A 13,478-nucleotide genomic window follows, 5' to 3' on the forward strand; every position below is an offset into this window, starting at 1 on the left:
TCAGAAGCAACACGAGGTTCACAAGTCTTACACTGACAAAACCCCATGACCTGCCCATGCAGACAGGCTGCCAGGGCAGGTCATGGGGTTTTGTCAATGATATATAGGAATTTTGCTAACAGGGAAAAGGAGGTGATTGTCCCTCTGTATAAGGCAATGGTCAGGTAACGCCTTGAGTACTGCGTACAGGTCTGGAGGCCTCATTTTAGGAAGGATGTAGATTTACTTGAGCATGTACACAGAAAGGCAACAAGATTGGTGAGGAGAATGAAGGGATCTTCTTACCAAGAGAGGCTTAAGTTCTGCAAATTGCAGTGGCTGGAGACTAGGCACCTGCACAGTGATCTGATTGAGGTGTTTAAGGCCTTGAATGGGTTGAGCACACTGAATTCTGATGGGATCCTTCCACTTGTTCAGATTACGAACCTAAGGGGGCATAAATTCAAATTAAGAAAGGACAAATGTAGAATAGATGTGAGGAAATTTGCCTTTAGCCAGCGGGTAGTTAATTGCTGGAACAAACTTCCATCTGTCGTTGTGGAAGTTGATAGGTTGAATAAATTTAAGAAGGAACTGGACAAGCATTTGGAGGGAATGGTGTGATTTTTTTTTTTTTTATTTTATTATTATTTTTTTTTCGGCTGATGCTGCATAAGCTCATACACTTGCTTTCTTGCATCACATGCCACTACTACTACTACTACATAACAATACACACAAAGTGTGTATAGACTAAATCTAACAATACTGCATTAAAACTACATTTAAACTATAATTTCAGTTTTTCCATACAAATTGTATAAAAAACAAAAAAGAAATAACAATTGCTGGATTTCCTTTTGTTCAATTTTAATGAAATTTGGGATAGCCTGGCAAATTTTTCAAAAAGAACAAAATATAAAATTTCACAAAAATCTGTCCACTGGGTATCAATTTGTTACATGCAGATGGATAAGAAGACAATAGTCACTCAGCATATGTGAATATGCCTAAAAACATTTGTCCCACTCAAATTTTATTAAATTTAAGATGAGTCATATGCTATCAAATTCTGGAAACTTGCTGCTTAAAAGACATTGGTTGCTGTTGTGACCAGTGATAGGTAGCCTTTTCAACCTCAATGTAATCAGAAAATTTTGCCACCTAGCAATTAGCATTTAGCATTAGCATTAGTAGAGGCATATGATGCAAGAAAACAAGCTTATTCAGCATCAGCCAAAAAAAAAAAAAAAAAAAACCACTCCCATTTCACCCCTCCGTTCGTTCGAAATACCTGTCCAGTTGAGCTTTAAATTTGTTTAGGCTATCAACTTCAACAAGTGATGGAAGTCGGTTCCACCAACCAACCACCCGCTGGCCAAAGGCAAATTTCTGCACATCTATCCGACATCCGTCCTTCCTCAATTTGAATTTATGCCCTCTGAGGTGATTATTCTGAGCAAGATGAAGAATCCCATTGGCATTGAGCATGCTCAAACCATTCAAAGCCTTATACACCTCTATCAGATCACCTCGCCGGTGCCTAGTCTGCAGACTCTGCAATTTGCAAAACTTAAGCCTTTCTTCGTAAGAGCAACCCTTTGTTCCATTTACTAATCTTGTTGCCCTTCTCTGTACCCGTTCCAGCAGCTCTACATCCTTCTTGAAATGAGGCCTCCAGACCTGTATACAATACTCAAGATGTGGCCTAACCATTGCCTTATACAAGGGAATAATCACCTCCTTATCCCTGCTAGAAAAATTCCTGTATATCATTGACAAGACACCATGAGCTACTCTTGCAGCTCGTCTGCACTGCTCAGAGAACTTCATATCTGCCTGCACAATTACCCCCAGGTCCTTTTCATTCTCCACCACTGTCAGTGTAGTACCGCAGAGTTGATACGTTGCTCTGGGGTTACTGTTTCCCATATGTAGTACTTTACATTTGTCAATGTTAAACTTCATTTGCCACCTCTCAGCCCATCTGTTCAACCTTTCCAGATCCTGTTGCAGCAGCATAGCGTCAGTAGTGTCCTTAACGACCCTGCCAACCTTTGTATCATCTGCAAACTTGGACATTAAACTTGATATCCCATCATCAATATCATTCATAAACACCGAAAACAACAACGGACCCAACACTGAACCTTGAGGAACTCCACTAATAACATTAGTCCACGTTGACCACAATTGTTTAAGTAAGGCAAATATATTGAAATCACTAGGTGCAAGGCCAAGGTAAGGAGGATAAGAAAGAAGTTCCATAACATAAAAAAGGCACCAGGGATGGATGGGATCTATCCAGTTATATTGAAAGATGCAGCAAAGGAAGTAAGCAAACTCTTGGCCATTTTACATATGTGCATTTGGATGGGTATTTTACTGCAAATTTTATGTGGAAAAAAATTAAGTAATTTCTTAAAATAATATTCGATTGTTTTTTATTTTGTTTGTTGTCACTTTTTTTTTTTTTTTTGTGCTAAATCTCTCAAGTTGCTCAACAATATCAATTTGGTTATACTGCATTTCAGTGCTGTTTCTAATGTCATAATAGCTTCGCTACTTGTTGCCCTGGATTTCCTTCAATGGGACTTCCTCTTGTTCACTATAATCCCCAGAAGTTTTGTCTTTCAAATGAGCAAAGACAATGTTGTCATCTGATAACATCTGAAACCCTTGATCAGGGCATCCAATAAAAACCGTTCGTCAATGTCTTTTTCGTAACAATCCTCGCACCCAGGAATGACAGAAATAATTTTACCAAATTCTTTTTTCAGGAGTGAGTTCAGTTGAATATTTTCACTACATGTTGTTCCTAAATCAGCCTATGACAAGAGTTTTTGCCATCCACAGGTAAGTGTTAGTTCAGAAACATAGTTCCACGCATCAGCAATCATAAAAACTGATTCCAAAATGTTCAAATTTGGTTAAACAAAATGATACTTTCCAAATCTTCGTCGGAAAGAAGCAAATATCATAATAACCTTTTTCTGTAAAACCTTTTAAAAGTCTCAATAAGGCTGAATGAGAGGCTATGTTTGGAAGGTAAAATAAAACTTAAAAATTTGGATCAATGCCATTAATGTTATTCTCACATGGATGGGAAGGTGCATTATCTAATAGAATTAAAACTTTTGTCAGCTTTTTTTTTTGTAGTTTGTCTTTTTTTAACCATAGGAATAAAAAAAATTATAAACCAGTCTCAGAAAACAGAAACATCAATCCAGGCATTTTTCTGATTTTAATACAAAACAGGAAAATTGGAAAGATTTTTAAATGCTCTCGGTTTTTTCAACTTACTGATAATGAGTACAGATAATATGTACATCCTAATAGCATTTGCACACATATCGATTGTTACTCGTTCTTTTCTCATCTTAAAACCTGGTGCAGACATTTCTCTTGTAGTGGCTAGGGTTTTTTTTGGTAATGCTTTCCATAATTAGCCCGTTTCATCAACAGGGGTCTCAGATAGTTTTTAAATTCTGTACAGTGGTATCAACTGACAATGTTACCAACAGTAAATTCTAAGTGGGAAGCATTCAAGGAATTAATCGTGGATGCTACTAAAAGTTTCATACCTATTAAGAAATATTGTTCAAGGTTTAGGCCTAAATGGTTATCAAATGAACTAATGAGACTAGTGATACAGAAGAAAAATGCATGGGATGCATATAAATTATCAAGCGACTCAGAAGCCTATGGCAGATATAAGCTAGTCTGTAATCAGGTCACAAAGGAGGTTAGGCAGGCAAAGGCAGATTACGAGAAATCTTTGGCAAAAAAAGATGCTAAGAAAAACAGCAAGGATTTCTTTACTTATAAAAACGCTAAAAAGAAGGGGATGAATCTGATTGGTCCACTTGATATCGATGGTTCGGCTGTTGATGATCTTGCTCAGATAGCAAACAAACTGAATGAGTATTTTGCATCTACATTCACACATGAGGAGTTATTATGGTTTGAAAATGGCAGAAGGTTATCAAATTGTAGCAGGATGCTTAATGATTTTGTAATAACTGAGAGCAAACTGGAGGAGAAATTGTTGAAGTTAAACATAAGAAAGGCATGCATGGGATACATACAAATTAACACATGACACAGAAGCCTATGATAGATACAAGTTGATCTGTAACCAAGTTACAAAGGAGGTTAGGCAGGCAAAGGCAGATTACGAAAAATCTTTGGCAAGGGATGCAAAGAAAAACAGCAAAGAGTTCTTTACTTATGTAAACTCTAGAAGGAAGGGGATGAATCAGATTGGTCCACTTGATATCGATGGGTCAACTGTTGATGACCCTGCTCAGGTAGCTAACACAAACTAAATGAATATTTTGCATCGACATTCACACGAGGAGTTATTCAGCGAGGGGAATGCCAGAGGTGTATTCAACTCTAGCAGTAAGCTAGAGAATCTTGTAATAAATGAGAGTAAAATGGAGGAGAAATTGTTGAAGATAAACACAAGAAAGGCACCTGGGGTGGATGGGATCTATCCAGTTATATTAAAGGTAATTAATGGCTGCTGCTCTTCGTGGACTAATGTTATTAGTGGAGTCCCACAGGGTTCGGTGTTGGGTCCTCTGTTGTTTTGTATATTTATCAATGATATTGATGAAGGTATATCAGGCTTAGTGTCGAAGTTTGCAGATGATACAAAGGTTGGCAGGGTTGTTAATGACAGTAATGGCAGTGTGCTACTGCAACAGGATCTAGATAATTTGGGCAGATGGGCTAAGAAGTGGCAACTGAAGTTTAACCTTGACAAATGCAAAGTACTGCATATAGGTAGAAGTAACCCCAGAGAAACGTACCAACTGTGTGTTACTACACTTAAGGTGATAGAAAATGAAAAAGACCTGGGAGTAATTGTGCAGCCAGATATGAAGTTTCCTGAGCAATGCAGACAGGCTGCTAGGGCAGGTCATGGGGTTTTGTCAATGATATATAGGAATTTTGCTAGCAGGGAAAAGGAGGTGGTTGTCCCTCTGTATAAGGCAATGGTCAGGCCATGCCTTGAGTACTGCGTACAGGTCTGGATACCTCATTTTAGGAAGGATGTAGATTTTCTTGAGCGTGTACAGAGAAGGGACAACAGGATTGGTGAGGGGAATGAAAGGATCTTCTTACCAAGAGAGGCTTAAGTTCTGCAAATTGCAGTGGCTGGAGACTAGGTACCTGCGCGGTAATCTGATTGAGGTGTATAAGGCCTTGAATGGGTTGAGCATGCTGAAATCTAATGGGATCCTTCCACTTGTTCAGATTACGAACCTAAGAGGGCATAAATTCAAATTAAGAAAAGACAGATGTAGAATAGATGTGCGGAAATTTGGATAGACAATCAGCAGCCATGAGCAGTAATACAGAAAGATAAATGATACTGAAACTGAAGAATAATGATGGTGTACTTATAAATAGCAGAGAAGGCATAATTCAAATAGCAGAAGACTACTATAGAGAATTATGCAAGGAGCAAGGGAATGATGCCAGCAGTGGCGAAGATGGATTGCAAATTAGCAACACATACAACATACCCAATATTCTTCCTGATGAGGTAGAACATGCGTTGAAGAAAATGAAGAATCAGAAAGCCCCGGGGGAAGATGAAGTTACTGTAGAGTTGTTAAAATTGGGAGGAAGAGACATAACACAAAAACTGGCAAGACTCTTCACAAAGTGCATTAGAAAAGGTGTGACACCTAAGCAGTGGAATAATGCAATCATAGTTTTGCTGCATAAGAAAGGAGATAAATCAGAAATTGGAAATTATAGACCAATTAGCTTGTTATCCCACATCTATAAGTTGTTCACAAGGGTCATCACTAACAGATTAGAAAGAATACTTGATGAGAATCAACCGAAAGAGCAAGCTTGCTTTAGGACAGGATACTCAACTATGGATCACCTTCACATAATATCACACAGCTAATGGAGAAAGCAAATGAATATAAAACACTATTATGCCTGGCATTTGTGGATTATGAAAAGGCATTTGACTCCATACGGCATAAGGCAATGTTTTGGGCACTGGAAAGACAAGGCATTGATACCCCATATATTATGATTTTGAAGAAAATATATGAGAGTGCTACCTTCTTTATTAGACGAGACAAAGAGAGTAGCAAATTTAAAATCGAGAAAGCAGTTCGACAAGGAGCCCCAATAACTCCGAAGCTGTTTACTGCTGCCCTTGAGGAAGCTTTCAGAAGATTACACTGGTCGCAGAAAGGAGTCAATGTGAATCTGCAAACCATTTACGATTTGCAGATGACATTGTCGTCATAAGCCACGATCCCAAAGAATTAGAGGAAAATCTTAATCAGTTATGCACAGTTAGTAAGGATTTTGGACTAAAGATGAATATGGCTAAAACAAAAGTAATGATGAACAAGTATGCCAGAGAACTCAAGTAAAGGACATTCTTATCAAAACTAAAGAAATAAAATGGTCTTTGGCAGGATACATAGCTCGAAGACATAATGACAGATTGATTAAGAAAATAACAGAATGGTACCCAAGAGGAGCTAGAAAAAAACCTGGAAGACAACAGCGGAGATGGATAGATGAAATTCATGAGTTTGTGGGTAGTAAATGGATGGCCATTGCACAAAATAGAAGGAACTGGAAAGTTGCCAGAGAGGCCTTCATCCTGCAGTGGATTGAAAATGGCTGATGATGATTAGGTAGAAGCAACGGCTTTTATAATGCTGTGAATAGCTAATTTTCCCACTTGTAAGTTATCCAATCTGGTGTCATACAATTGTGGATAATCAAGTTTTCACTGTATCTAATACTTCACATTACTCAAATACTTTTTTTTGGTAATGGTTGAACATCAGATATCTTTCTGAGATTAAGAAAGACAAATAAAATATACATTAACATCCCCTTAAACTTCATTCATCAAACGGTCAGCTGATTCCAAGATATACACTTGCCTTGTAAGTTAATTTTCAAAACTGAAAACAAATTTCATGGTAACATTAAAACAGAGTACAGGCAATCCCCGACTTATGTAATACTCTACTTCTGTAAATTCGACTTTACTAAGTTTTTGCTAAGGATAAGTATGGCGAACGCAAAGTCAAGTTTGTGGCAAGCATCGGGTGGTTTAATAAGTTTAAGAATCGCACTGTTTTCCACAACATTAAAGAATGCAGTGAAGTCACCAGTGCAAATTCTACAGCAGCAGAGAATATTTTGCGATGTGTTCAAAAAAAACTCCTAAATTTCCACAGCCCTCAACCTCTGCAGCAGCATACTTATCAGCTGGAGACGTTAATTCTGGCAACAATGCTCGAAAGGTAAAACTTGCTGACATTATGCCTGTTCCCTTGCTTCTTTTCATAATTTTATAATTTTGAAATTTTTGTAATTGAACACTTTTGTAATTTTTCCTACACATGAGATAAAAAAAATTTAATATTTAATTCTATTTACAAGTTCGTCAAACATTTCTTTTTTGCTTCAACCAAATTCAGCAAGCGTAGTTGCAAGTGCTGCTTAAGCATTTAGGGAAATTCCAACTTACGTAAAACTCAACTTACGCAGAACGCAACCCTTACGTAAGTCGGGAACTGGCTGTACTTTATTAATCTAAGAAACATAAGTAATGGATTAATTTCTATAAACAAGAATTCCAAGGTCTAATTTTCATAGCTAGGCATGTTAATTCAATTGTCAATTGCACTACTAATATACATTTATACACTAAAATTAAAATTACAGTTGCTCAGAGCGAAACGGATACAAAAATATAGATTGTAACAGGTTTAATAAAAGGAAATATACATATATTAGATTAGATACATAAAGCTTTCGGTTATCTAGTTAACCTTCTTCAGTTGATATGAAATGACAGTTAGAATGGAGGCGTGTACTGCCAATCTGGTACATGAAGCACGTGGCTAATTGTTTGAAGTTGAAGCAACTTCAAACAATTAGCCACGGCAAGAAGTGGCAAGAAGATGGCTACGCGCGTGTGCTGACCGGAAGTTGGTAAATTGGCCAGCACACATAGGTTTACGATGGACTGTTGTCTTCAAGCATGTGCCCTCGCACCGGTCAAGGGTGCCTAAGCACGAACCTTACTAACTCGCGCCTGGACACACTCTAGCTCTGTAAATGAGAGGCGCACAGAAATTGCTAAAGTCAAGGCAGACCTTACGAGGTGTGGTTATCCCATCAATACCCTTGACAGGTGTGACCTACAGGCACGTGACCACGTAGCGACCAACAGAAACATCCAAGGTGGTGACTCAACCACAAGCGCCTTTATCCCATACTACCCAAACCTATCACAACAGGTCTGTAGAATCTTAAAATCACATGGGATAAAGTGCGTGCAACTCCCAGGCAAGAAATTACGATCCCTCATCTCCAAGGTGAAAACACCTGTCCCCACCCTACTACAAAGCGTATTGGTCTACTGCATCTCTTGCCGTGACTGCACTAGCTGCTACTTTGAGGAAACTGGGAGACTGATCAAAAAACGCCTTTCCGAACACAAAGAGCGATCCGCTTAGCGGATGTGGAGCACTGAGCTATTGCCGAGCACGTCTGGGCAACCCACCACGACATTGACCCACACTGCGATGTCGTGATTGTGGATAAGTCCCGCCATTATCTGCGCCGCGCCTGGTTGGAATCGTTAAACATCAAATGCTCCAATACCTCAGTGAACAGGAACAGTGGTTGTCAAGTCCACCCTATCACCGAAGCAACGATCCTGTCCATTGACAAGCACTGGCCACGTCCACATACATCACCACAGGCTTCAACCTCAAACAATTAGCCACATGCTTCACGTACCAGATTGGCAGTACACGCCTCCATTCTAACTGTCATTTCATATCAACTGAAGAAGGTTAACTAGATAACCGAAAGCTTTATGTATCTAATCTAATATATGTATATTTCCTTTTATTAAACCTGTTACAATCTATATTTTTGTATCCGTTTCGCTCTGAGCAACTGTAATTTTAATTTTAGTAGTAATGAATCCCGAGCACACAGGCCTCTTTAATCGTATACATTTATACATTCAAAATAAATAAGTTAAGTGATTTTAAATATATATTTCAAAAATGACAATCATTATAACAATACTTTTCTGAAATTATGATTCATTGCTTTCTATAGATTACATACAGACTACGTACTATCACTGATGACTATACACAGACTACATATTATCACTGCTATTATTATTTTACAACTGACAAATTCTTTAACTCTGAATTAATTCATATAATTGATTAATTATAGTCTATACCCACCTTCTGCAATCACATCTTCTACTGTAACTAAAAATCTTCCACAAGTAAAATTTTTGCCTATGTAGATTTGACTATCTTTAGAAGATTGGTCAATTTTGGAAAATAACTTTTTCATCTTCTTTACAATCTACCTTTCATTTCAGTCAACTACTGCAAATCTCTGGCAACTTGAAAATGTCCCAAACATTCTAAAAATATTTGAAATACGTTAAATAACTAATATGTATTTGTTTATTCAGTTAGTTATTTTTTTCACAGCTAACAGGATATCTCCGATTAACCAAGGAAATGCAATATATACATTAAATGATCACTGAATTACGACCGCCTACCTAATACTTCGTAGGTCCTTCTTTTGACCTCAATAAAGTAGCTATCTGACGTGGGAATGATTCAACAAGATGTCAGAAGCGTTCACGAGGTATGGCCAAACAAGTAATGCAGTCACCAATGCAGGTATGGAGGTTGGTTGGTATATCCAGACACCTGATATGCCTTTCCATAGTGTCTCACAAGTGCTCTATGGGATTAATATCAGGGGAGTTCGGAGGCCAATCGATATGCTGGAAGTCAGAACGGGATTCCTCAAACCATTCCTGCACAACAAGTGCCCGATGGCTCGGCACATCATCATCTTGGAAGACACCATTGCCATTCAAGAAAAAGTGTAACATGGGGGGGGGGGGTACTGTTCTTTGTTTTTTTAGGAGCATTAGCAACTAAGGCCATATTGCTCCGGGATATGTGGTGGTCATTCACTAACCTTTCCTCATCCTCTGTATTTGGTGGTGACGGGCTCAAACCCCGGTCTAATCAAGAAGCTTGTGCTACGCACTGCTGCTCCTTCCCACCTGGCTCCGGAGGTGCCCATGGGGGGGGTACAGTCAGCAAGCAGTTGACAACAGCGGAGACCACTGATATGTTGTTCCACATGCACCAGGAGTCCAAGTTCCTGCCAGTGAAACATCCCCCACACCATACAACCGCCTCCATCGGCCTGCACTTTTGATACCATGAATGATAGATCAAGAGCATCATGTTGTCGATGCCAAATCCGTACAAGACCATCCACGGTGTGGAGTAAATAATGTGACTCATCCAACCAGCACACCTTCTTCCAGTCTTCTAACATTCAACTTGCATGCTCTTTGCACCAGGCGAGTCTTTTACGCCGATGAACCTTGGTTAGGAGAGAATGCCGTAGGGGTCGTCTGCTGGTATAGCCCATACGTGCAACACATGGTCATGCCAGATATTATTCCGGGTTGACCCATGTTGTATTCGGTAATCAAATCTTCAACAGTGCTGCGCCTGTTCACCTGTACGGGTCGTTGGACCCAGCACTGACCTCTAACATCAACCTTTCACTGACCTTTGCAGTTTTGCCGCCAGGTCATTGTTCGACCATTTTGATGTTGGTTGTTGTTTACACAATTTTGACGCCAGTCCTGGTACACTTTAACTAAGGCAGCTCTCAAACACCCCCTCAGTTCAGCCGTTTGGGAAATCAAGGCACCAGCTTGTCAAGTACCCACAATCTGTCCTTTATCAAAGTCCAATAAATCCTTCCTTTTACCCATCACGCTCGGAAATTTACTACCTACTGAACCACTGACACCATATCTAAGCTACGTAGGTCGACTAACTCTGCATTCTCGAACCTCACGTGATCAACGGGTCGCATTCGGTTTTCATAATTCAGTGATCACTCAGTGTGTGTGTGTGTGTGTGTGTACACACACACACACACGAGTGATCACTGAATTGTGACCACCTACCTAATACTTTGTAGGTCCTCCTTTTTTCCCCTCAGTACAGCAGCTATCCGACATGGCACTGATGATTCAACAAGATGTAGAAAGCATTCGGGAGGTATGACCAACCAAGCTGTGTGTAATGCAGTCAGCAATGCAACGTAGGTAGTATGGAGGTTATTGGTGCATAGAGACGCATGATATGCCTTTCCATGGTGTCCCACAAGTGCTCTATGGTATTGATGTCGGGGGTATTCAATCGATATGCTGGAAGTCAGAACCATGTTTCTCAAACCATTCCTGCACAACAAGTGCCCGATGGCTAGGTACATAGTCATCTTGGAAGACACCATCGCCATTCAGGAAAAAGTGTAACATTAGCATTAGTAGAGGCATTTGATGCAAGAAAGCAAGCTTATGCAGCATCAGCCAAAAAAAAAAAAAAAAACCATTTCCACTTCACCCCTCTGTTCGTTCAAAATACCTGTCCAGCTGAGCCTTAAACTTATTTAGGCTATCAACCTCCACCACAAGGGATGGCAGTCTGTTCCACCAACCAACCACCCGCTGGCTAAAGGCAAATTCCCGCACGTCTATCCTACATCTGTCTTTCCTCAATTTGAATTTATGCCCTCTCAGGTGATTTTTCTGAGCTAGAGGAAGAATCCCATCAGCATTGAGCATGCTTAAACCATTCAAGGCTTTATACATAGCAGAGTGTACACAGTCAGCAAGCAGTTGACAATAACGGGGACCACTGATATGCTGTTCCACATGCACCAGGGATCCAAGTTCCTGCCAGTGAAACATGCCCCACACCACACAACTGTCTCCACCGGCCTGCACTTTTGATACCATGCATGATAGATCAAGAGCCTCATGTTGTTGACACCAAATCTGTACAAGACCATCCACAGTGTGCAGTAAATAATGTGACTCATCTGACCAGCGTACCTTCTTCCAGTCTTCTAACACCCAACTTGCATGCTCTTTGCACCAGGCGAGTTTTTTACGCCGATGAACCTTGGTTAGGAGAGGATGCCGTAGCGGGTCATCTGCTGGTATAGCCCATATGTACAACACATGGTGGTTGTTGTTATTTGGTTTTTAGGAGCATTAGTAACTAAGGCCATATTGGTATGGAGATATGCGGTGGTCATTCCTGACCTTTCCACATCCTCCGTATTTAGTGGTTACGTGCTCAAACCCAGGTCTAATCAAGAAGAATGTGCTATGCACTGCTGCTCCTGCCCACCTAACTACAGAGGCTCCGAGACACATGGTCATGCCAGATATTATTCTGGGTTGGGTTGGCTCGTGTTGTATTGGGTAATTAACTCTTCAACAGTGCTGAGCCTGTTCGCCTCTAACATCAACCTTTGATGTTAGAGCTGACCTTTGCAGTTTTGCTGTCGGGTCACTGTTTGACCATTTTGATGCTAGTCCTGGTACACTTTAACTACAGTGGCTCTCGAACACTGCATCAGTTCTGCCATTTGGGAAATCGAGGGACCAGCTTGTCGAGCACCCACAATCTGTCCTTTATCAAAGTCCGATAAATCCTTCCTTTTGCCCATCACGCTCGGAATTTTACTACCTACTGAACCACTGACGCCTTATCTATGTTACGTAGGTCAACTAACTCCGCACCCTCGTACCTCATGTGGTCAACAGATCGCATTCAGTTTTCACAGCGGTGGTCATAATTCAGTGATCACTCAGTGTATGTGTATATATAGATTGAAAACTAATTAATTGTAATAAAAGTAAAGAAAAATAAATTAGTATTGCAAACATCAGTGGCTGCATTAATCCATAAACCAAAGCATGCTGTTTATAAATTAATATAAAAATATATAAAATCATTTGTCCTATGTTCAAAATGCAGTGATTCCCTGACCATTATTGGCCATGTGGTCCTCTGCCGAAATGGGGCATAATGGTCAGTCTATTTTATTTTATTTATAGTTTTGTTGGTCCAGTTTTGTAGTTAGTTTTTTCTCCACTTTTAGTGATATTCCACATAATTTTGGACGTGGCATTGTGAAGTGGGCATGCTAAATTTAATTAATTAATATATTCTAAATTATTTCTGGAGCATTCCTTCTGCAATACCCTTTCTCTTCTCTCCCCCTTTGTTTTGCTTTATTATCTATGGTTTATTTTTAGCATTAGCATTAGCAGAGGCATTTGATGCAAGAAAGCAAGCTTATATAGGATCAGCCAAAAAAAAAAAAAAAACCACTTCCACTTCACCCCTCTGTTCATTCAAATTACCTGTCCAGCTGAGCCTTAAACTTATTTAGGCTATCAACCTCCACCACAAGGGATGGAAGTCTGTTCCACCAACCAACCACCCGCTGGCTAAAGGCAAATTTCCGCACGTCTATCCTACATCTGTCTTTCCTCAATTTGAATTTATGCCCTCTCAGGTGATTTTTCTGAGCTAGAGGAAGAATCCCAT

The 13,478-nt window shown here is 39.8% G+C and overlaps 1 protein-coding gene across 1 annotated transcript in view; it reads right to left on the reverse strand.

Moving 5' to 3' along the window:
* The window catches only part of LOC150081723 (uncharacterized), a 305,523-nt gene extending 296,148 nt beyond the window's left edge, over positions 1-9,375 (reverse strand). The window contains exon 1 of the mRNA XM_090380297.1: positions 9,261-9,375. Coding sequence (XP_090236423.1) covers positions 9,261-9,375 — 115 coding nt within the window. The remainder of the gene's footprint in view (positions 1-9,260) is intronic.
* Between the last annotated feature and the right edge of the window lie 4,103 nt (positions 9,376-13,478).

This window comes from Mastigoproctus giganteus, chromosome 8 (assembly GCF_048544385.1).
Source record: "Mastigoproctus giganteus isolate SK-2022 chromosome 8, ASM4854438v1, whole genome shotgun sequence".
Taxonomy (NCBI): domain Eukaryota; kingdom Metazoa; phylum Arthropoda; class Arachnida; order Uropygi; family Thelyphonidae; genus Mastigoproctus; species Mastigoproctus giganteus.